This window comes from Dunckerocampus dactyliophorus, chromosome 2 (genome assembly GCF_027744805.1).
Source record: "Dunckerocampus dactyliophorus isolate RoL2022-P2 chromosome 2, RoL_Ddac_1.1, whole genome shotgun sequence".
NCBI lineage: Eukaryota > Metazoa > Chordata > Actinopteri > Syngnathiformes > Syngnathidae > Dunckerocampus > Dunckerocampus dactyliophorus.
Genome location: NC_072820.1, coordinates 47,486,608 through 47,512,643, shown reverse-complemented (window position 1 = coordinate 47,512,643; position 26,036 = coordinate 47,486,608). Strand labels below are relative to the sequence as shown.

The window sequence follows — 26,036 nt, the reverse complement described above, 5'->3', positions numbered from 1 at the left end:
CAGGGTGGAGAGCCAACACCCGTGGAAGAGTTCGCATCAATCGACTGGGCGTTCGATCACAACCCGCAGCAGACTCCGTCTAGGTGTTTTCGCTCACCCCTCTTTATGCCAGTCTGTTCGTGCGAGCGTGAGAACGGGGTGGCCTGCCCCGAAACTCAGGCATTCGCACACAGAGTTACTGTTTTTAACAAAACAGGCGCCAGGCAACCTAGTGTGGTTATATGAGTGTCCTGTCTTCCTCAGTACATAACAAGCACCTGGTAGGCAAGGTCAGCAGATAACAATAACAAGATACTTTCCAAACCCATCACCCTTTCTCACATTCGTATCCTGGGAAATGAATGTTCAGAACAACACAAACCCATCACCCTTTCTCACATTCCACTCTTGATGATCTGAACATCATTTTCCTCAATTCATAAAATCTTCCACCGTCCATAACATAGCATCATTCATCATGTTCCCCTCCCAGTTATTCCAATTAACCAGATCGTGTTGCACCCTCTCAAGTAAATCCGCCCGTGTGTCACAGACAAATTCACCCCACATCATATTCCCCGCAACATGAAAATTCCAAACACAAATATCCGGTCCCCCGCTTTCCACAATTACCTCAATTTTGGTAAGCCCAAAAGGGGCATCGCTTTCACACACAGCAATTCGCATAATACTACCACTGATTAAAAATTATTCTCTCAAGCTGTCTTTTAGCTCGTCTAACATACAAGCAAGTGAATACGTTACATAAGGTTAATATAATTAAGCATCCCGCCAAAATAAACAAGGGTGGCAGTATGGTTTTCCTGGCAGTTACAGACATTCCAGATAAAATATCCCACCAATGATGGGCGGAACTCTGCTGCACTAGCCTCGCTACATGTTTCACTTCATCCCCGGCTATTAATGTGGACACCCACAACCGCGTGACATTGTACCTATGTCTTTGTATCAGATCCTTCAATTCTGTGGACCGGTCCAATGCGCATTTGAACCGGTCCAGAGACACAGTCCAGGGGTGGCGCAAAACCTCTCACTGCATCGCTGACAATCTGGACTCCTGGGAGTAATTGGTGAGATAATACGTTTGATTATTCCAATGCCACAGGTGTACATCATTAAGACAGCCAACGAATGGAGCTGAAGGTAACTGTGGGTGTTGTCTCATGGTAGCTACGCATAGGTAATGTGGCCCTACCTGCCATAGCATGTCTCGTGGTGTCTCAACACTCCAATCACATAATGTTACCTGGCTATCACTTAAACATGGAATAGCGTGACCCATCTGTAAAGTACATACCATCCCTTGATCAGTTTTATCACATAAATCAGTGTTATAAGTCGTATTTGTTGCGGCTTCAAACCACTCTCCACTCACATGCAGATAATGATATCCATGTATTGATATTACCGGAAATACTTCATATCGGCATACAGTTTTCACTTGAGTTACATTGTATTGATACCAATAACCTTTGCATTGGGTGTTATTGCAAACAGTTTGTTCCGGAAATAGTTGGAGCCATAGTTTTTGACTAATATTCCAAGTATTTCTCCACTGATGATAATTCCCTGTATAAACTCCAGTTATAAACCTTTCCTTCTGAATGTGTGCATGTAACATTTGCATATTACAAGCAGTCCAATTGGCAATTTGGGTCAGATTCATTAAGGAGCGATAAGTTTCGTTAAACATAGTCAATTGCCAATTGTACTGATGCGTCCATAAATTGACATTACTCAATTGTGTACCTATCCCGTTAGGTAACCACTCCCCAACTTGGTGTAACGCCCGTGATGTATACTGTCCAGTGGTCGACAGCACTGTACGCATGACCTCCCCGTCGATGGTGTTGGACACCCCCAACACCGTTCCAGTCCCTCCAAGCAGCGTGTCATACCACTCTCGACGTCGTCGATGACATGTTGGGAGATTTGGAAACTTTATTGTCCATGACACCACAGTCCTCTGAGTAGCTTGGGCCATTCGGACGTGAAGAGTTTGTGCCAGGCATGTGTAACAGACGTAGATGTTACAGTCACTGGTGATGTTGGCCATCAGACATGCTTGACCTGCCGGACAGCTCACGTGGTCCTGCACTCGTTCCGGGTCGTTTCTTGGGTTGTTCCCCAATAGTGGGCCACCATGACACCAAGAGCAAGGAGGCGCGTGACCAAAGAGCCGGCACCACCAGGTCCGCGGTCCCCAGCCATCTTGTCGATGTCGAGCCCTCCTTGGCACTCCAGTAAAGCGTTTCCAGTTGATCATTTACCTGCACAAAGAAGCACAGTTGGACATAGCATCCTACACTTTCTAATCTTCCCTTAAGTAACATTTTGACACAGGTACATTGACCCATTTCTCCTGTCCTGAATACATGACACTCACGGTAGCATCATTTCCCTGTGCTATAATTTCAGCAGGTTGTGGAGGACCATCCCGCTGCTTCACCCACACTTTAGCTCCCACCTTATCTGTTGAACCAAAACCTCTAGTACTTCTAAAAGTAACAACCTCAGGTGGAGTAATCTCCTGTACTGAGGTCATATTGCATGGTTTAATTATTAACTGTGCAATTTTGTCATCTTTTTGTACAACCACGGGTTGTTCCCCCCATAATCTACAAATTACCCCAATTTCTCCTTATCTTTTATTGTTTTAGTAATCTCCTCCTGACCCCCACGGATTCTATATTGTTTCATGGAGATTAACGTCGTCGCTTCAGGTATGGGGAATGGTGCCATGTGCACTTTTCCCACCAAAACAGACTTTATTTTCCTAAGATCCCCAAACATAAACTTCCCGTGTCTTAAATGCAAAGTCATTCCTGTCAAAATGTCCATTCCCACTATCCACTCCTTTATGGGAGTGACTACAACGGTATACTTTTTAATGGGCGTTTGTCCGATTTTTGGTGGTAGTGTTATACTTTTCCCGTACACTACTTGTCCCCCAATTCCCGTTAGGGGCACGATTTTTCCTTCAATTTTGTCCGGATTTCCACTAATCAACGAGGCCTCAACCCCTGTTTCCACCAACGCTGTTACCTTTTGTACAGATTTCTTCCAATAAATTTCTAATTCTACATGAGGCCGTATATCCGTGGCGGACCAGGTAGTCTTAAGGACTTGGGCTTGCCGTGACATCCTCCCTGTCACGCCTTCGCCTATCTCTTTTCTCCTTCTTCCTCTGCTTCTTGGTCTGCTTTCTGCTCACGGCAGCAACATACCTTTCTTCCTCTCCCGAATCTGAGGAATCATCATCAGACTGATCTTCCACTCTTGAACGGGGTGGCGCCGTAGGAGATGGCCTGACCACTTCCTTCAGCATAGCGACCAAGTCTGCCACACCCAGATCCACCCTAGGAGCCATATTACACCTCACTTGTATGCCCTTCTGCCTACACTTCTCCATTAACGCATTCGTTGGGATGCCATCTATTTCCTCTGCTGGTACTCCCGCTTTAATCAAAGCCTTCCACATCTCAGTCCTGGTCGCTCCGCTACCACTCTTCTTCACGAAAGGCTTACGCTCTTCTCGGGTTTGGGGGAGCTTACTTGGCTCAGAAGCCGTCATACCCCAATCCCCAAGTCCTGCTAACTCCATCAACCTCATTCGCACAGCAGCACACGTCAAGTCTTGTGCTCCTAGCAACACTGTTAACACCGCGGATCTATATTGCGGTGGCGAATCACGTATGATAGCGTCCCGAACCCGCTTAGACACTTCCTTGTCATTAATAAAAGGGTCTGAATCCCGTGACACTGACTCCCTCAAACATAGCCGCGCCATCTGCTGCGCTGCATCCCGCAAGGTATGCCAGGTACCAGTCAACAGCGGCCAGTCCCCAGGCGTGGGGTACACTTCATGGGCGGCCATAGCATACAATAAACACAGTGGCAAACTTTCTCCATCCCCTATCAGCCGTCCCACTATCCTGTATTCTGTATTGACCGACGGGTCGGACGACATTCCAGAAAACCTGACACAATCTCCCGAATCCACAGCTATAGCATCGGCCCCATCGTCAGCCAGACGCAGCAGCCACGTGTCCAACGCCTCTCCTGGTCTTTGTTTATATCTCGACAAAATCAGAGTCACCTCATCTTGTGTAAAGTCCTCCTTAATCAACCGTTGTTCCTGCATCTCAAGCACAGGCTCCATCACAGGCCGCCCGTTTGCTCCTATCACAGGCTGCCCCTGTGCGTCCACCATCTGCCTCATATCTGCTATGCCTTGCACCTGATGTCGTCGTGTAACAGGTTGCATTTTCTTAAATTGCTTTAATGATGGATAAATACTTCGAACCGGGGGCGGATCGGTGAGAGGTCCCAGCCTCTCGTCTGGGTCATCTCCCCATATGTCCCCATCCCACCCCTCGGGATCCCAACCTTCACTCATCCCGGCCACAAAGGAGCGAACTTGCTTCGCATCAACTTTACGGGATGAACGATTTCGGGCGGCACGAATCAATTGCGACAGGCACATAACTGTCTTATCCATTATGCACTGCATTCGCCTTAACTCTTTTTCCTTATCCTGCAGCTGCTTGGTCTGTTGCGCCGTCTGAGCGTTGGCCTTCGCCACCGCTAGATTACGCTCCTTCCATGCCTCTGCACAGATCCACAAACTCTCCTGTGTTCCCCTCAAGGGTGCCTCCTCGTTATATTCAACCTTGTTCAACATTCGTAACAGCACCTCAGCGCTTGCTACCGGGATATCGCCAGCCCACGGCCCAGGGCGTCCCCCGCGTTGTCGTAAGATGGCGCCTATCCCTTTCACCTCGTCAGGGGCTACCCACCTTGACAACACTTCCTCCATGGTGAGGACATCTGTATTTTTCACTTTTCTTATACAGCACAAAGCCATTCTGCATGCAGCTGAACGTGGATCCTGCCGACAACGCCAAAAATGTTTTAGAATATTTTTAGAGGATCGTGTTCAGTCGGCACACAGAATGACACAGACACATCAAGGTATTTTAGCCTAAAGAAGGGCGTATTTATTTAAGCATCAACACACAAGATATATGATTGCAGCGAAAAAGCCTCTTACCTACGCCAACAGAGTGGAGAGCCAACACCCGTGGAAGAGTTCGCATCAATCGGCTGGGCGTTCGATCACAACCCGCAGCAGACTGCGTCTAGGTGTTTTCGCTCACCCCTCTTTATGCCAGTCTGTTCGTGCGAGCGTGAGAACGGGGTGGCCTGCCCCGAAACTCAGGCATTCGCACACAGAGTTACTGTTTTTAACAAAACAGGCGCCAGGCAACCTAGTTTGGTTATATGAGTGTCCTGTCTTCCTCAGTACATAACAAGCACCTGGTAGGCAAGGTCAGCAGATAACAATAACAAGATACTTCCCAAACCCATCACCCTTTCTCACATTCGTATCCTGGGAAATGAATGTTCAGAACAACACAAACCCATCACCCTTTCTCACAGCATGTTAAAAAGAAATTCAACCATTACCATTGCCATGCAGGCCATTTTTGCCCAGTGTCTTTCTTATGGTGGAGTCATGAACACTGACCTTAACTGAGGCAAGTGAAGTCTGCAGTTCTTAGGATGTTGTTGTGGGGTCTTTTGTGACCTCTTGGAGTTGTCGCTGCGCCCTTGGCGTAATTTTGGTTGGCCGCCACTCCTGGGGAGGTTCACCACTGTTCCATGTTTTCCACAGCTGTACAGTATAACCTTTTCCAGACTGATAGATCGCAATTAATCTCTGTTATGTTTTTTGGGGGGGGGCAGGCATCACTTTTTCACACAGGGCCATGTAGGTTCTCCCTTTTAATAATCCAATGTTTGATTTAAAAACTGCATTTGTGTTGTCGTTGACTAATACCTTCTCTCAAAAGATCGTTTTCCGGGTCATCATGTAATGTGGTCATTTTTTGTTAACATTATCCTTATTCTTTTTATTTAAATTTTTTCTTGTAAAGGCTGAGCGCACCCCACGTTCAGAACGTAAGCGGAGAGATTCGTTTGGAATGTTCGATGGCTACGATAGTTGCAGCGAGGAGTCAACCAGCAGCTCCAGCTCCGAGGAGAGTGAGGATGAAGTGGTGCCGTCCATCCCTGCCAGTCTTCCCATCATCAAGAACAATGGCCAGGTCTATACTTACCCCGACGGAAAGGCTGGAATGGGTTTGTACTCCTTGATTTTGCAGAATTATGTGAGCTTAAAGTACATTCCGACATGTTTTCAAATCGTTGAAACTATTTGTAAAGTATTATTCAAAGTCATTTTGTCGCTGCGCACCATCGCAGTGGATTTGAACCACAAAGATCAAATGTCAAGTGATTCCTTTTGTGTTTTCTTCCTAGAAATACCATTTCATGTATGGGAGGTGAGCTGAATAGAACCATTTGAAGCATTCACTAAACAAGAAGCTTCGTTTACTCATAGCCGGTAGCAAAGATTATCACTTCCTCTTTACTTTGACACCAAGAGCATCCATGTAGATCTTGTGCACACACAGAAAAATCGAAGCAAGCCTCTCAAGCACTAGCTTTAAGAGGTTAAACTGAAAGACTCAGCTGGTCTTACAGAAATACACAGCAAATATTCTCAGGGCATTGAATCAACTGAGAATACAATGACCTGGATGACTGAGAATATTCACAGGCAAACACAGGAAATACTCAACAATCAATCAGGAGTGTCCAAACCTTGTACAGCGAGGGCCACACACTGAAAAATGAAAGGATTCCAGGGCCATTTTAATATTTTGTCAAGTACCACTATGCAAAGAAGTTATCTGTATTTCAAGAACATACTGCATCTCAAAACTCAAAATATTATGGTAATAAAGCCATAATTACAAGAAGGAAGTTGCGATGGTTGGAACATAAAAAAACAGCAGAAATTAAAATAAAAACAGCTATAATTTTATCAGAATAACATAAAAAAATATTAAGACAGAAACGGGTGTATTCTCACGAGAAAAAAGTCATATTCTTACAAGAAGAATGTTGTAAGATTATGAGGATGAATAATGTAATTTGAGTAGCATAAAGTTGAAATATTAAAGAGAAAAGACTTTTTTAAAAAGTTTTAACATTAACAAACGGTTGGGGAAATACGTATAGTATGGGAATAAAGTCAAAAAATTATGGGAATACAGTCATAATATTCCAAAAGGGGGGGAGTCAAAGTTTTTTTATACTAATAATAGCCTTTTTCACTTGCGTATATCACAAAGCTGAGATGCTTTTTTTTTTCTTGAAAAAAAAATTATTAATAAAAAATATATATATATCTTGTTAGTATAATTATATTTTCTATGCTCTATCTATCTATATATATATATATATATATATATATATATATATATATATATATATATTTCAAGAAAAAAGTTCAATTATTCTTGTAAAACAGCAACTTTTTTGCTATTTTAATATTTTGACATTATTCTCATAAAATTACATAAAATTTCCATTTTAATGTTTTTTTTTTAAGTCTAACTCTTTCAACTTGTTTGTTGTAAAGGTTCTTCTTGTAATCATGACTTTTTCTGCAAATAAATCTTACAAAAATTATTATTCTTTTGTCTTGTGTGGTTCTCAAAATATAAAAAAAAACATTTTTCTTTATTTCAACTTTATGCTACTAAAATGATTAACATTATTCTAGTTAGATTATAACTTTTTTCTGTTAATATTTTGCCTTTTTTTCTTTCTTTTTTCTTGCTGTGTTTAAAAAAACAAAACAAATTATTTTCTTGCTATGTGGCAAATGGCCCCCATGCCATACTTTGGACACCCCTGAAATAAAATTTTAAAAAATGGTTGCAGTAATGAAGTCACATTAAGATTAGCAGAAGGTGAAGAGAACCAAAACAGAAAAACGATTGTAAGTGGAAAAAGAAGAGTTTTATTCAACAAGTGAAATCGTTAGTTGGAGGATAAAATCGTGACTCAACTGGCTACTGTTTAAAAAACAAAACACACAACTTGTGCTTTTATTTCACAGCCACCTGCGAGATGTGTGGAATGATTGGAGTTCGGGACGCTTTTTATTCCAAAACAAAGCGTTTCTGCAGTGTTTCTTGTTCCAGGAGCTATTCTTCAAATTCCAAAAAAGCAAGCATATTGGCAAGACTCCAGGTAGGTGCTTCCTACTGTGTGTTCGTTTCATTTCATCCTACACACCACCTCACAAAAGTGAGTACGCCCCTCACATTTCTGCAAATATTTAGTTGTACCTTTTCTTGACATGACATTGAATACGTTCAAGTTATTTAAAGTGCAGTCCTCTTAAAATAAGTTATACGCCATCATGCTCCACAGATACTCAATAGGGTTTAGGTCTGGAGACACGCTCGGCCAGTGCATCACCTGTACTCGCAGCTTCTTTAGCAAGACAGTGGTCGTCTTGGAGGTGTGTTTGGGCTCCTTATTGAGTTAGAGTACTGCCGTGTGGCCCAGTTTCCCAAGAGAGTGAATTAGGGCTGGGAATCTCAGGGTATCTAACAATATGATACGTAGGGCCCCATGAAATCAATTTTAGTTTTTCCCACATTCCATTTTTTCCGTTTTTACATTTTTTAGAATTCCGTTTTTACCTTTCACACTTATTTCACCTGCATAAAGCGTGTGCTTTTTGGGTTAGTGAATGCAATTTCCATTCATAAATGCAAAAATCCAATGCAGTACACCATTGGCCAATATGATGTACTGATGTGTCTTGTCCAGTTTACACAATTGGACAAGGTGTGGCAAACAGTGCTCTTATTTTGAAGCTTTGTGCAACAATAAACTTGCCTCTTGTCGTTTTTTCACTCAGAACCTGCACATCGTCCGCGGGCATTGTAAAACGCTCGCTTACATGAAAGCGGTAAAACACAACACGGTGAAACACACTCATCCAGCCTGAGTCGCGTACACACACACAGACACACTTGCATGCTCTGCTAAACTCAGCTAACCTCTCTAGCTTCCATTCACGTTCCGCAAGAGGAGTTTACGCAAACTTTCGCCGGCATTTCAGGTTGCCATTTTGTTTAGTTCGGGAGCAGGCGGGTTAGTGTTTGTGATGAGATTCCGCCACGACTGAGCACAAACGTTCCTTCTCATGATGACAGCATTTCATTCACATTCATTCACGCAAGATTCCGCGTTGAACAGTAAATTCCGTTTTTATTGGCCAATTTCACGATTCCGTCCGCGATTCTGTTAACGTGAAAATCAGTGTTCAGTGGGTTTGGAGTTGAGTTTTGTCTTGTTGTGGGCTATGAACGCAACAGATGGACGTAGTGAAAGAGGACCAATGTAGTGAAAGAGGACATGAAGGTAGTTGGTATGAGAGAAGAGGATGCAGAAGACAGGGTTAGATGGAGGCAATTGATTTGCTGTGGCGACCCCTGAAGGGAAAAGCCCAAAGGAAAAGAAGAAGATGATGAACGCAACAGATGATTATGATGTCATTATTATTATTATTATTATTAGGGGATCTCGTGAGGTTAAAACCTGATGAGATTTCTCGTTTGGAGAAATATATCGCAAGAAGCCAATCAGACTGTCAACTATGGCATTGCTAATATGGAAGAGGTAGTGTGCAAGGCATTATTGTAAGTGCTTTAGGTACAATCTAACCTACCTCAGTGTTCCCAGCATCAGCGAGTGACGTGTGGATGTTTTTTCAGCTGCTTGCTACTTATTGATGTCCAAGCAGAAACTGCAGTGATTACCTCCACCAAGCGCAAGCGCGTTATGTCTTTGCCGGCGTTTATCTGTTTGTTTGTGTTCAAAATAACTTGAAATGTTCAGAATGGATTTGGATGAAATTTTCAGGAATGAGCACCGTCTGGGTCCGGGAATCTTTTCACAGGATACTTTAACATTGCGAGATAAGACCATTTTTGGCATTTGTGCATATAACTCCACAAAAAATAGTCAACGCACTTGGGGGGGGGGGAACATGACAAGTTTCCAACAGGTTCTACAAAATATCAACGACTGATCCAGAAAATGTAGGATTATTATTGTGGTGTGAATCACAATGTGGTGGAACTTTGGTGCTTTTCGGAGGTCTGCGCTCTCAAAGTGCTTCTCTAGTTCTGTATTTCTATTTTAGTTCAATTCAAGTTCAATGTTATGCCTGAAAATGAAAATTTGGGCAAAAAATATACACACAACTTGCTTAAATATGCTTATTTCCTAATAATAGGCCGTAATCAACCACAAAATCATTCATTAATTCATGTTTGAAAAACCGTGATAGAGTGAGGGGAACGATGTTTGAACCGCAATGTAGCGAGGGCCGACTGTATATAATGTGTCCCCCCCGTGATATAATATAACACCGTGAACTATTTACAGTTTTCACATTTGGAGCTAAAATGTGTGTGTGCACGCAAGCGTGCGTGCGTGCACGCGTGCATGCATTAAAATTTCCCTACAATACGTAACCTTCTGCACACTACACTCTTCCCTGCTCTTCCACTTCCTCTTTGCTGTCCAGTGCATTTTTACATGCAAAAGATCCCTGCTGAGCTCTTATCAAATGCACTTCTGCCACCTTGTGGCCCTTTTTATGGCTTACTCTGTTCTAAAAGTAACATCTTTTAGTGTGCAACTGCATCATCACCCCTTTTTGCCTCTTGCGCAAAAAAACGTAAGACGTATAAATACATCCTTGGAATCAGGCCTTCGAGTTTATAAAAATGTATAAATACGTCATTGGTATTGAATAAGTTAGAGATACGCAGTATCTTTATTTTCAAACCGATATTAATAACTTCTCGAGACTGATTGGTACCGAACTAATAACTTTTTTTTAAATGTACTTTTTATATTTAGATTTAAGTGTAGTTTGTGCACGCTTAGAGGTAAGAAGGACTCGAACAAATTTGGATTTGACTAACTCTACCTGTTGATTTGTCCTAGCCAAATATCATGACATTACGACTACCACATCACTACTGTCAGGTGAACCACAGTATGGAGCGGGGGAAGCCACCTGCTGTGGCCCAGCAAGGTGCACTATATTCAGACATATGCTCCGAGCAGACTGTGTGCCGCTGTGGAGGTCAGGAGTACCGGAGTATAGAGCGGGAGAAGCCACCTGGCGTGGCCCAGCAAGGTGCACTATATTCGGGCACATGCTCCAAAGCAGCCGGTGTGACGCCACAGAGGGCTCTGGCAAACCTTTTGCACTTTTGAAATGCCAGTACTGGTGTTTCAGGTGGCTGATAAGGTTTTTTGTGTGTTCTATGTTTTTTTTTCTTCTCATCATAGAGCATTTGGTACAACTAGCACGCGAAATGTCTTCTTCTGAAAGTGAATGTTTGTTTACAAGTGAGCTCAGGGGAAGTTACGACAGGCCGCGAACGTCACAGGTAGGAGGGGGAAAAAAGCAGCACTTGATTTGCTTACCCGCACAGTACAGCTAATTTTGCCTCATTGGAGCGTCAAATTGGCCCGATAATTATCATGCACCCCTACTTTTAAGGTCACGGGAACAAATTGTAAAACAGATTTCATGATTTTTAAAATGAAACATACAACTACTGGCAGGTCATCCTCCAATAAAATAAATAAAAATAATAAATGTGAAATAATATGAGTTTCCAAGGTTTCTTTGAGTAAAATTCAAGGATGCAGACAAGTGCAACCCTAACTCTCCTGATTTTTAAAAGGTTTCTGTTGTGTAAATTGCAACGATGTGGAACCTCGGCTAGCGTCCACCCCGATGTCATAAAAATTTGCTAAAGGAGGAAGTGACATAGGTGTCGTGCATGTGCAGAACTGATTGCGTTTCCGGGACTGACTGCGTAGTGACAGTCCTTCTTTGTTAGCATCTTTTAGCTAGCTTATCAAAATGGCAACAGGCAACCGGAAGTTAGCTACATCACCCCCGTCTATGATGTCATCAGCGGTTGACTCTCAAAAATGTAAACACAACACATATAAAACAATTTTGAATGCATATAAATGATGAATGAAAGGGACAAATGAACATGTAAGGTTACTTTTACCTTCACTGCAGCGGCACAATGTGACAATGTTGCAGCAAGCCACCACGCAGACACCACCTTCCTGTTTTGTCATGAGTTATTTCTTGAATTCAATAATGTTTCTCACCTTCTTTGTCAAAATCCTGCCACGTGCAACTTTCTTTGGCTCCATTTTGGGTTATTGAGGTGAGAAACACTATTAAATTCCAGAAACAACTCATGGCAAAACATGAAGGTGGTGATGGTTGATCCCGCTGCCACATTGTGTCTTTGGTAACAATCACGTCATGAATCACATCACATGACATTAAATGTTCATTTATCATTTATTTTCATTCATCACTTACATGCATTTGAAATTGTTACATGCATTTGAAAGGTTACGCTGTTGATGGATATCAGCTGCGTTGCCCATCAATGATGTCATCAGCAGTTGACGCTTAAAAATGTTTTATAGTTTTACATGCATAAAACAATTCTAAATGCACATAAATGATGAATGAAAGGGATAAATGAACATTTATGGCTACTTTTACCTTCACTGAAGACGTGACTGTTCCCAAAGACACGATGTGACAACGAGATCAATCAGCACCACCTTACTGTCTTGACATGAGTAATTTATTGATTTCAGTAGTGTTTCCTAACTTCTTTATCAAATGTGTTGTGTCTTTGAGTACAGTCACGTCAAGAATCACGTCTTTGTTAGAGGAAATATTTTTCCACCTGAATAGGGTAGTGTGTTATATCTGTACAGGTGTGCGCTCTTCCTCCTCAGGAAAGAAGATACAATATATCACATCCATTTATACTGAACACACACACAGTCAAATCGAAGGATCTCCCACTCAAACTTGTAGGCGAGGACAGGTGTTGCTATCTTTGCCTGAGGAGGCTGACAAAAAATACCCAAGGGGAGGAGAGATGGGGGTTATAATAGAAGGAAATATGAAAATAGGGAGGAATTTCTAACTGCTTCTGAGGGCTTTGGTTTGCAATAGCTGTTTTCCTCCGGTGCACTGGCTTTTAACTGTCTGTCACCACTCCAGGGCAAGGATGAAATACAAAAAATGGGGGGATCGCGCTTTTGCTGCATTTGCCCCCCCACTTTGGAACTCCCTTCCACCCGCACTACGATCTACTACAGAGTTGTCAGTTTTTAAATATCTTTTAAAATCTCATTTATTCAGATTGGCTTATGACACATGATGATTATATGTACTTTAATTGTGATTCTGTGCCTGTATTTTTTTAAATTTTGTTTTAGTTGTTTTTATTCTTATTATCTTATTTTATCTTAACCTGTTCTTATTTGCTATAAGCTGTTTTTTACTCTTGTGAAGCACCCTGGGCACCATTGGGATGTTGTAAGGTGCTGTGCAAATAAACTTTGATTTGATTTGATTTGATTATTTAGTCCCGCGTGACGCAATGCAACAGCAGGCATCACCCCAACAGCTACATTAATTCCTCTCTTTGCAAAGGACGTACAAGATGTTGAACTCCAAAGAAGAAGCTCATGCAATAAAAAAATACATATTTTCTCACAGCTGCAGGTAGGGAATATGCAAAGAGCAGGAAGGAGGCAATAAACTAGAAAAAAAAGAGACACTGACAGTGTGGGAGAGGGAATTGCTGACTAGAAGACATCGCTTTGGGCATTATGATTAGTTATTAACAGAAAATCACAACAAAGATCCAAGATGCTACAGAAATTACTTGAGAATTCCCCCCGTAGAGGTGGTGGAAAAGTTAACCCATTCATGTGAATGAGACACGCAGAGGCATGCTTTGATAGGCACCGTCCGCATTGTTTGCACATTGGTGGCGGTGCGTGCACAGTGCAATCACGACTAGTTCACGGACATCATGCGTGCCATAAAGCTTGAATATTTCAAAATGTTCTTTGCGTGCTGGCACGCAGCACCGGACAGATTACACATACTTCACACCTGCTAACAACAACTGCGGGGACAAAGTGCGTGCAAGCGTAAACAAGGCTAAAGTACTGAAAAAGTCAGATTACGACTACATGTACATACTATAGACATATAGAGACATAAAGAAACAAACCCCTATGTGTGTTTGATTTTCCTAGGGCAAACCACCAACAAAAAAGGCTAAAGTCTTACAGAAACAACCTCTTATGGCAAAGTTGGCAGCTTATGCTCAGTACCAAGCAAGTCAACAGAACCAGACCAAATCAAAAGCTGGTATGTAAGCTCAGTCATGACACGTCCAAGGTTCACGCTCTTATTTTGAATGTTTTCAGCTTCAACCTGTCATTTTTGTTTTGTTTCAGTGGTTACTGCTGAAAGCTTTGACTGGGGTCAGTATATATGTGGCAATAACACATCTGGTGCTCCAGTCAGCTGTTTCAAGCATGTAAGTATGAACCATACCTCATTGTAGAGTCCAAATTGTACAAAATGTATCAACTATCATTAATTGTCCAAAAATACCATGTGCTTCAGGCCCCCATGGGGACATGCTGGGGAGGTATAGAGGAGGGTGTGAGGATTGAAGTGCTCAACTCTGACACCAACCACTCTACTAAGGTGTACTGGATAGCAGAAATCATTAAGCTAGCAGGTAAGACTACTGCTACATATTTACACGTGTGTTTATTTCAGTCTGATTGTAACAAGTAGTACAGTAGGCAGCTTATTTTAAAAGCAAAGTACAAGGATCTCATGAACAGCAATTAACTCAAGACAACAAAACCATCATATCGGTCCGCTGTGGCGAGGGAATTGTTCACAGGAGGACGACAGCAATTAATTAATTTTCTGGTAGGCTACTGTTTAACTAGTCATGTTACACACACTGTTTGAAGAAAAAAACATGAATTTAATTAAAAGTTTAAAAAATCTTTCTGTATACTATATATCCCATGTTACAACATGCACACCTACACCAAATGAGTCTGCATGAATGCATTTTTGTATGTGTCCGTCATCATTTTGCTGCCCTGTGAGCTCCATAGCTAACCCCCTTGGCTTTCAGGGTGATGGTATCCACTCGCCCTTTTAGCCGGATTTCACACACTATCTCTGAGCACTATTTCCCCACACTCCACGGAGCGTCGCTGGGCATGCTTTGAGGAGGAACACCTCGCTGTTTTAGCAGGGCCCTATGATTTCCGCGTCAATAGAATCGTGGAATTGCCCAATAAAAAAACAGAATTTACTGTTGAACACAGAATCTCTCATAAAGTGACATAATGCAAATGAAATTACATCATCACAAGGAGAAGGAACGTTCGTGTGGGGAAGTATTTCCCCGGCAGACCCCTCAATCGTGGCGGAATCTCATCACAAACACTAACCTGGCCCCTCCTGTGTCATGTCAACTCTGTGTCATGTCATGTTGAAACGGCGACCTAAAATACCGGCAAAAGTTGGCGAAAAAAGCTAGCAGGCTTAGCTTATTTTAGCAGAGCATGCTAGTATGAGTGTGTGCTCGACTCAGGCTGGATGAGTGTTTACATCATGTTGTGTTTTGCCACTTTAATGTAATCAAGTGTTTTACGATGCCCGCTGATGTCATGCAGGTTCTGAGTGAAATAAGACAAGGTACGTTTATTCCTGCTCCCAGCTCGTCTTAACCGTCTACGGACATTCTCAACACACGCAACACGCTTCCGGCCTTCAAAATGATGGATATTTGCCACATCTGTTCCATCTAATTCCATCCATCCATTTCCTTCCGCTTAACCGGCTCCAGGTAGCGGGGCCAGCAGTCTCAGTAGCAAAGTCCAGACTTCCCGGTCCCCGGCCACTTCTTCCAGTTCCACCGGGAGGACACCAAGGCGTTCCCAGGCCAGTTGTGAGACATAATCCCTCCAGCGTGTTTTAAATCTGCCCCGGGGCCTCCTCCCGGTTGGGCATGCCCGGAACACCTCACCAGGGAGGCGTCTGGGAGGCATCTGGACTAGATGCCCGAGCCACTTCAACTGGCTCCTCTCTTAGGGTGAGACCAGCCACCCTACACAGGAAACTAATTTTAGCCGCTTGTATCCGCAATCTCTTTCTTTCGCTCACGACCCAAAGCTCATGACCATAGGTGACGTCCAACCGGTAAAATGAGAGCTTTGCCTTCCTGCTCAGCTGTCTCTTCACCACGATGGTCCGGTGCAGCGACCACATTACTGCAAATGCTGCGCCGATCTGCCCATCAACCTCACGCTCCAACCTTCCCTCACGCGTGAGAAAGAACCCGAGATACTTGAACTCCTCCACCTGGGGCAGGACCTCACTCCCAACATGGAGGGTGCAATCCACCCTTTTCCGACTGAGAACCACGTCCTCGACTTTGAAGGTGCTGAGTCTCATCCCAGAAGTTTCACACTCAGCTGTGAACCTCCCCAGTAAATGCTGAAGGTCACAGCCCAGTGAGGCCGTCAGGACCACATCATCTGCGAATAGCAGAGACGAGTCTAACACAATGGTGGCCAAGTGGTTAGCACGTTGGCCACACCGTCAGGAGATCTAGAAGATCTGGGTTCGAATCTCCGTTGGGCATCTCTGTGTGGAGTTTGGAGTTCGCATGTTCTCCCCGTGCGTACATGGGAGTGCATGTGAATGGTTGTCTATTTGTGCCCTACGATTGACTGGCGATCAGTCCAGGGTGTACCCCGTCTCTTGGCTAGAGTCAGCTGGGATAGGCCCCTCGCATACCCCCAGTACCATAGTGAGGATTAAGCGGCATGGAAAATGAATAATAACACTATTGGAATTGCATCGGTGGCTACTTGTACCTTAAGCACAGTTAGCACAGCTGCAAGCACAGTCATTACAGTTTGTTGAAGATTTTGTGTCAACAACGATTTGTCTCCCTAATGTGCTTAACAGAGCGGGCTTTGTAACCTAGGTGATATATTTATGGTGTTTCGATGAAGCGGTATGAGGAAATGACCAATCTATATTTTGGTGTTGTGAGGTAATTATTTATTATTTATGCATTTCATATATACATAAGCATTTTCAAGTTCCAATAATATTTAAATTTTGGTTTTGGTGAGACGCCCTTCTATGTGTTCGCTTGTTGTTCCTTGAACTTTTGTCCCTTTTTATGATGGACGGTCTTCGCATTTAAGTTTTCTGAAATCCATTTTTGAACAATTACCACTTGTGAGAACAGCGCATGTATGCGGCATTTTCACTCTGATTTTACATGACTTCTAGTTACGAGTACGCTTATTTGCCCCCCATCTCTTTGAGCCTATGAAACCCAGCAATAGGGCCGTACGTTGGCCTGGTGGTTTGCATGTTGGAGTCGAGGTTCGATCTCCATTTGGGCATCTCAGTGTAGAGTTTGCATGTTCTCCAAAAACATTCACGTGAGGTTAATTAAATTGTCAATAGATGTGAATGTGAGTGTGAATGGTTTGTTTGTCAATATGCGCCCTGTGATTGGCTGGCGACCGAGTCAGCTGAGATTGGCTCCAACTCGCGGTGGCCCCAGTCAGAACAAGCAGTTTGTTTTTAGAAAATCATATTTAATGAAAAAAAGCTAAAAATGTAAATAATATTTTCAAATGAATAAAGAAGAAAATGTTAATCCAAACATTGAATGTTGCTTGTTGGCATTTGCGTTTTCCTTCCGTAGGGTTCAAGGCTCTCCTGCGTTATGAGGGTTTTGACATGGACAGCAGTAAGGACTTCTGGTGTAATCTCTGCATCCCTGAGGTTCATCCAGTGGGCTGGTGCGCTTCTAGTGGAAAACCTCTTGTACCTCCAAAAAGTCAGCCCTACATGAAAACCTTTGTCATCTTTGTTATTTTTGCCAGGCTGGTGGAAGTACGATGGAGTATTTATGTAATATCTTTTGCAGGCATACAGCACAAGTATTCCAACTGGAAAGCTTTCCTTGTGAAGCGTCTTACTGGAGCTAAAACACTGCCACCTGACTTTAATGCCAAGGTAAGACACACGAACACTTGCCACGCAAGTCCCTCATGTCTGTTGTACTTAACGACAGTCTTAACACTCGAATTAGTTTGACCCCCACATTACACCCGGTAATGTTTGGACAGTAACACACACAAAAAGAATTTAATTGTGTGAATGCCGAAGAGCATTCTGCACCAAAAATATTCCATGTATTTTTTACTCCACCAACTACTTTTCCTACTGGAGCCTCACAATGGTGAGGTACTGTTGATCAGTTGTTCAGTGTCATCTTAGTCTCATGATGTCAAAACGTGAACAGCGTGATGAAGAGGATTGTTAAACAATTGCACTTCTAATTGAACCAGGAAATGTATTGGTGGATGAATGGACTACATACCTTACCTTTTGTGAATTGTGCCATTTAGCGCCTTCTTTTCCAACAGCAAGTTGGGCAAAAAGTACTGAAACACTGAACAGCTGGACATGTGCGTTCAAAATTTGAGAGAAGGTCAGTCTCTAAAATTGACACTCTAATCCCTCGTTTATGGTGATAAATGGCATTCTTGACCAGACCGGGATAAGTGTAAAGTAAGGAGTCCTTATTTATAAATGGAATATTTTTGTAGTCAGAGCGCAGAAAACCTGTTTACAACCTTCTAAATATGCTTTTTAGCATTTGAACAGTGCTCTAGATATGAAATAACACCCTGTAGTCACCTTTACACTCCTATAACACTATATAGTAGATCTAATTAAGAGAAAATAAGACTTTTTAGACGGTTTACCTTGTAGGGGAGCAGAATAGGTGGCAGACAGGAAGTGACATTGGAGGTTCAAAGTTGAGTTTTAGCTTTTGTGCACTGCAACTTGCAATAAAAGCCTGTTTTCCTGGCGATTAAGTCTGGTGTTTGTCTCACTGAACAATTCTAACACCTAGTGTCCAATGTAGAACACTACATTCACAATTTGAAAGGTTTATATTTATGTTTTAGTTCACCTAGCCATTTTATGCTTGAAAATACTTCAATTTGGGCAAAAAATGCGTCCAATTTACTTAAATATACAAATTTAACTACGCAACTTTGATCATTTATTAATTATTTTTGAAAAACCGCTATAGATTGAGGGATGTTCAAACCGCGATGTAGCGAGGGATGGCTGTAGTGTATTTTAGTCTTATTCTGAAACCCCAAAGTCGAAAATCTTTTTGTCAGTAGTGTAAAAAAACAATCATATGAGTGTTGTGATCATGCTTCATTTTTCTCCCCATCCGCCACGTTTGCACTGTAGGTTCATGAGAACACACAGTTCCCCTTTAAGAAGCTGATGCGGGTGGAGGTCGTGGATAAAAACTATCTCTGTCGGACACGTGTGGCGTTGGTGGAACAAGTGATTGGAGGTCGCCTCAGGCTAGTCTATGAAGAGAGCCAGGATGGATCAGACGACTTCTGGTGCCACATGTACAGCCCTCTCATTCATAATATTGGATGGTCGCGCAGCATCGGACACCGCTTTAAAAGATCTGGTAGGTTATTTTTGGTATTTTAGGTGCAACAGAATGTTTGAAGAGAGACATGATGATGAGGTACCTCTCACATTTCAGCAACCGTTTTATGGTAAATTCTCAAAGGGCAATACTATAGAAACAGAACTTGGAGAGAATGAGTATAGATTTATTGTGAGTGAGTACGCCCCTAAGTGAGCAACATAAACGTCCAAATTGTGCTCGAAGTGAGAATATTTAGCGTGAGCACCATTGTTATCAATCCCTCTTGGGCATGGAATTAAGCAGAGCATAGTCTTCCCCCGTTTATCGCGGTTAATTCTTCCAGACTCTCTTGTGAATTTCTGCGAAGGAGGATTGAATATTAATGAATGAAATATTTTTTAATTATGGCATAGAAAACCTGTTTACGATCTTCTACATTAGTAGAGCCATCGAGGCATGAAACAACACCCATATACGTTACACCCCTTTACATTTGTATTAACCAATACAGTAGCTATAATCAGAGATTATAAGACATTAAATAAGATAACAGGCTCACACGTTAGCAGTGCCTTGTTTTATTCCCGACAGCGTATTTCCCGCGATGGCTATTGTTTCATCAATGTATTGTAATGGCGGCTTTAAATGGCTTTCCAGTCGTATTACCCGATATAGTAGACATTATACGGGTAAATAAGACATAAATAAAATCCTGCTCGTGTGTGTCACAGTAAATGTGTTCCATGGCGGACCTTAATGGCGGGTGGACAGATGTGTAGAGGACAGCAAGTGACATCGGAGATTCAGAGTTGAGTCTTTGCTTGTCATAGGTTATTTAGCCAACAGTAGCCTGTGTTGTTATTAGGATTATCATTTGTTATTATTGTGCAATACAGATCATTTCAACTTGCAATACAGTAAATGCCTTTTGTGGCCATCACGTCTGGCCCTTTGTCTCACCAAACACAGACACCAAGTGGGCAACGTAGAATACTACATTCTAGGGATGCTCCAATCAGGGTTTTATGATATCGATCATCCACTAATGAAACTGGCTAATACTGATACCGATCACACGGGTTAATTGTAGATTTTTCAATTTATATGATGAGTGCTGTTGGCCCGGTCAGGACAATTCCAAGGTCCGCTGACAGCCATGGGGCCCAAAGAATAGGTAATTACTAATAAAAATGAATAATTAATAAAAAGGGGGAGGGGTTAGGTATATAGGAAATATTTGGTAATAGGTACTGTAATAGGCAAATAGGTAATTATTAAAAAATAAAAAAATGTGGGCATCATATAGTCCTAACTTGTTTCCATTCCTTTCTTTTTCAGACGTAACAAAGAAAATTGAAGGTCAGGTTGATGCTCCGCCACAGCTCTTTCAAAGGGTAACATCCAAAAACATGTTTTTGCTTCGCATTGATTGATAGTAGTTACTTTGCTGTTCTTCTGGTGAAGCCATTCTTGTGTTGAATGTCAGTGACTGTGCTATTATTATCATTATGTGAATATACCATGGTTATAGATTGATTGATGGCTGTTTTAAAGAGTAAACCTAAACAGCGGGACTTCCTGTGTCATCATCATCAGGTTAGAGATGTAGACCAAAGTGGGGATTGGTTCAAAGATGGCATGAAGTTGGAAGCTATTGATCCCCTCAACCTCTCAGCTATATGTGTAGCCACTGTAAGAAAGGTAAGTGTGTTTTTGCTATTTAAGGTACTTTAGCTTAATAAAACTATGTGTTTAAATACTGCACCACAATAACCTTTGTGTTTTTTTGGGGTTTTTTTTAATTATGAAAATGTCCGCCTTTTAAGCAATCTTTGTAGCCTTAACCCCAAAAGGCACAGGACTTTAACAAATAGAGCAAAATATGCTTTATTAGCGTAATAGACTTTAGTTCTGAGCACGTTTTGAAACACACAATATCAGTCTCCCCCAGGATCTTGTGAGCCTTTTTTGAGATGCCTGAGTTTGCAGGAGTTTTTCCCAAAAATTGCAGTGGAAGTGCAGTGTTTTTTTTTCACTTTGTGTTGCAATAAAATTGTGTGAAAAAGTGAAAGTTGCAATAAATAGCTGTGATGTTTACTCTGTGTAAATTAGAATAGGGACATTTGTTGGAGAATAAGTAATTCATGTCCAAATTTAACAAACAAAGACAGAGAAAAGCATCTTACCAACGTGGCAGAGAAAATGTGCAAAATAGGCTTCATTCAGCCAACAATGTGCACCTGTATTCCTATAAGCAAAAGACTAAAAATGTTTTCTCAGTTAAAAATCAGTTATGCTGAAGCTAACTAAACATTGCAGTAAGTACACTCAAGGACATTACTATAGACATGACACTTTCTATACCAGCTGTACACTGACTACTCTATAAAGTGTGTCCAAGCTTCATTTCTAGTATTCTCTCTCACTCTATGTTGTTGTTGTTATTGTAGATGTTATTATTATTATTATTAACATTGTTACACCGAAGAACTACGTTGCTGGCACAGTGACACCTCGCCACACCACACTGGCTAGCTGCTAGCCGGCTAGCGACTAGCTTCACCACACACTCGCCCGCAGCGCATCACCGCCGTGCTCACGATGCCTCAGGCCCCTACCAAAAGGTACTGCTACATCATGGAGCTGCCGTCACTGCTGCTTCCAGTAATGTTTAAAATGGCCAAAATACTGCAAAATAGTGTAAGTAGTATATGTTATCATGAATGTACCTGTTACAGCATGGATATAAAACCATAAAACTTTTTTGGAGGTGTTTTAATAGCGGACTTTGTAGGTGAAATAGGTGTGTCCCATTATGTTTATTAATTCGATTTTTAACTGTTTTTATATCCCTAGAACACATAGAAATGAGAAAGACGTGTGTTCATGTCTCACATTGAGCAAAATTCCCCCCCAAAAATGCAGTGTATCCTTTTAAATTATGTAATAATAATAATAATAGCAACAAGCTAAAACGCAACTCTGAACCCCGCCATCGATTGTGCTCCCGTATCTCTTACCGTATCTACTACATTAGGTAATACCAATGTAAAGGTGACTATATGAGTGTTATTTCATGACTCTAATGTTAAAAAAACATGGTTGAGTCTGGAACCAATTAATCTCACGAACAAGGGATTACTGTGCTTTAATAAAAGCAGCTGAGGGGTGAAATACTGTAGTATAGTACCGTCCGACATGCACGAGTCCACCTCGGGACCAAGCAGCACCACAAATAATAGCATGAGCAAGACCGTGGAGGCCAAAAACAAACCTCCGCCCCAACCAACCAACTAACCAATGCAATACGAAACACCTGCAAAGCATGAGCGTGTGTTTTCCTCATACCTACTATTGTTCTCTGTTTGAGTAATATCACTTGATCAAGCCTTCTAAACATTCCACACGTTCCACACTACTAAGTCATAAAATATGTATGATTTGTGATGATATTGGATCGGATTGACACCGGTATCGGCTGACACTCAAGGCTGCAATAGCAGTATTTGTATCGGAAGTAAAAAACACTCCTAATGTGCCTCTCAAGGTCATATTCAATATTTACCTGCATCTATTAACCAACAGCTACCGACTGTGTTCCATCTGGTGCCATTCTCACATGTGACCAGTTGACACAAATGCATGCATAGTTTGCAAAACAAAGACCACCAAAGGCTCCCTAATTGTCCGCTGTCTGTTACGGACGTTCTATGTGTATGTTCTGCAGTTGGAAAGCAGGTTTTATGATCCAAGACGATGCACTTACTTTACCCCTGTTTTTGTTGATCATCACACGTCCTCATCTCTGTCAGTGTAAATAAGGAAGTGAGGCCGTTCAATGGGTGGGCGGCACAGGGCCACATTTGCTTGTTTGGATCGTTCTCGTGCATGTTTAAGCGCTACTCAATGGGCGAAAATAATGATGATGGGCCAACATGTGCAGGGATTGGACAAAGTTGCAAGGCCTTGCATAATTGTTTGAATTTGTGAAAATTGGCCCGATCCTGCAGGGGTTTGAATAACGCTGGCCATTTGCTATTCAGGTGTTGGCAGATGGGTATCTCATGATTGGAATTGATGGTTCTGAGGCGGTCGATGGATCAGACTGGTTCTGCTACCATGGCACCTCGCCCTCCATCTTCCCTGTTGGCTTCTGTGAAATCAACAACATTGATGTGACACCCCCTCGAGGTACTGTAAAGTCATGCAGTATTTACCACTTTGATTCATTTATCACTGTTTGTTGAAGAGAAGTGAGAACCTCTGATTTGTGACCATGATTTCATTGTGGTTGCAAATGTTTCATATTCTTGTTTCCTCCAGGGTACACAAAGCTACCATTTAAATGGTTTGACTACCTCAGAGAAACCGGTTCAGCAGCTGCTCCTGTTAAGCTATTTAACAAGGTAGGTGTAAGTCTGTTAAGATACTGTATTGATGTATTAATCCCAATAGAAGACCATATTTTTTTCCCTAGAAAACAATAAAAAAGACAGGTCGTCTTCTATCCAGACAGATAACAGCCATGGTATTTATAGTAGTGGGTTCTATATGCGTTCTCCTGTGTCCCACCTAGTCATTGAGCATGAACTGATGAAGCCTGTTCAGATGAGAGGCGCATTGTCTCTAAGACAACCTGAACAGTCCAGTTGTGATCGATTCAATGCCATGAGAAAACGTGACTTAGTACTTGTTGGAGAAACATCTCAGGAGGGATTTTGGTCAGAGAAGCCCCAGAGCAGAATGTTTTCAACTCCATGCTTGATAGTAAGAACGGTGTTGTTGGACTCATATTTACCATTTCTCTGTGTCCAAACACATCATGTCCACTTGATGCCAAAGAGGTCAATTTTGGTCTCATGTGACCATATTACAATCTCCCAAGTTAATAGTCATTTTGTGTCTTCTTGAGCAAGGGGACATAGCGGCCACAGCAGTCCATATTTGGTTGCACAATGCAAAGTCATCTCAAGTCAGTACGCATGTAGCTGTTACAGATATTCACTTTTGCTGTTCTTCTGGCCTTGACAGGAAGTTCCTAACCATGGATTCCGACAAGGCATGAAGCTGGAGGCTGTTGACCTGATGGAGCCACGACTGGTGTGTGTCGCTACAGTGACAAGAATTGTACATCGCCTACTACGGATCCACTTTGATGGCTGGGAGGATGAGTATGACCAGTGGGTTGACTGCGAGTCACCTGATCTTTACCCTGTGGGCTGGTGTCAGCTGACAGGCTATCAGCTCCAGCCCCCTGCCTCCCAGAGTAAGAGTTTGATTTCAATTTCAACTCTATTTTTCAAATAAGAACTACTATGAACCTGTGTCTCATAAACTTAAGAGATTCCCAAAGGACTCGTATCAAGCAGGGATGCTCCAATCGATCGGACACCGACACCGTGAAAACGTATGTGATCGGCATATGCCTATAAAGGCCTTTCAACGCAGATGACAAAAGCCGAATTGTGTGGCTAGGACTATTGCAGCACGCAGCCAGCCTGCGTGCTGTGTAGTGTTTGGCCCTAACTAATGTCTTGGGGAGCGTGCTGCTTCCACTTTCCTTCACAGCGCGCAGGCTTGCCAAAACAAAAACAATCGTGTCTGCCACATGGAACTTACTTGCCAACTCATGCCACGAAAACCTATCTTGCGGGGGTAACTAATTTTATTAGTAATTACCCATTACATTTTTTGGGCCCCGTGGCAGTCAAGGGGCCTTGGAATTGTCCTGACTTTTCCCCTTTATATGGCACCCCTGGCCAATAGCACGCATATAAATAAATGTATAGTTAAGCCATGTGATCGGTATTGACTGAATTCAGTCCTGGATGATCAGTATCATAAAACCTGATCGGAGCATCCCTCATTAAGTCACTGTGCACGTATTGCATACACTCTACTGTACTCTGAACTCGGAAGGGGCGATATGGCCTAAAATCCATACTGCGATATGAGCCTCACAACAGATACCACAATACTGGGTGTGCATGTCACGTCCACATATAAAATATTATATTATACATACAGTATACATATACAGTATGTGTTATCGCAAGATCAAAATGTGATAAAAAAAAACTGTCTTGCGACAATAAATAAAATAATTAATTAATAACAAACGAAAATGAACTAGATCATTTTGCTGGCCTCCATATATTGCCATGTGTGTCTGTTTTCCTCGTCTCTTGACATTTCACTCTGTGCTTTGGTTCACACATACATGCTTCATAGAACAAAGGTAAACAGAGTGAGACCTCTTGTTAGCCATACAGTCGCTTTGTCTGTGAGGGGGGAGAGTCGGGGCCGCTAGCATGCACACACATCAAAAGAGTGTAGCCCCGTAAGGAGCAATGCAAGGTAAAATAGAAGTTACGAGGGGGGGTAAAGATGCTTGCAAAGCCAAATGCCACGGCCCCCGTGTGGTAATGAGAAAGGTGAGCCCATCAACACGAACGAGCCAGTATGTGGTACGGATGTTGTAGCAACAAAATGAACTTTTCCACCTGAAACATATCCACCTGACCCAGTTTTCCTATCTGGGAAAAAATAACTACAAATCGACAGTCAACACTCACTTGAGACCTTTGATCGGCAAAGTTAATACAAACAGAACAGCGCAAAATGGTGTGCATTCACAGAAAGTCATGGCAAAATAAGTGCTGCTCTTTAATACAGTTAAAAAGCCAGCATTTC

The 26,036-nt window shown here is 42.3% G+C and overlaps 1 protein-coding gene across 5 annotated transcripts in view; it reads left to right on the top strand.

Moving 5' to 3' along the window:
- mbtd1 (mbt domain containing 1) overlaps positions 1-26,036 on the top strand; it is a 62,678-nt gene that overhangs the window by 3,396 nt on the left and 33,246 nt on the right. For all 5 annotated transcript variants that reach the window (XM_054758478.1, XM_054758489.1, XM_054758518.1 and 2 more), the window contains exons 2-14: positions 5,940-6,144; positions 7,976-8,109; positions 14,059-14,173; positions 14,263-14,345; positions 14,435-14,552; positions 17,571-17,705; positions 17,796-17,884; positions 19,145-19,379; positions 20,682-20,737; positions 20,940-21,044; positions 23,387-23,534; positions 23,667-23,749; positions 24,375-24,609. In XM_054758478.1, coding sequence (XP_054614453.1) covers positions 5,940-6,144; positions 7,976-8,109; positions 14,059-14,173; positions 14,263-14,345; positions 14,435-14,552; positions 17,571-17,705; positions 17,796-17,884; positions 19,145-19,379; positions 20,682-20,737; positions 20,940-21,044; positions 23,387-23,534; positions 23,667-23,749; positions 24,375-24,609 — 1,741 coding nt within the window. The remainder of the gene's footprint in view (positions 1-5,939; positions 6,145-7,975; positions 8,110-14,058; positions 14,174-14,262; positions 14,346-14,434; positions 14,553-17,570; positions 17,706-17,795; positions 17,885-19,144; positions 19,380-20,681; positions 20,738-20,939; positions 21,045-23,386; positions 23,535-23,666; positions 23,750-24,374; positions 24,610-26,036) is intronic.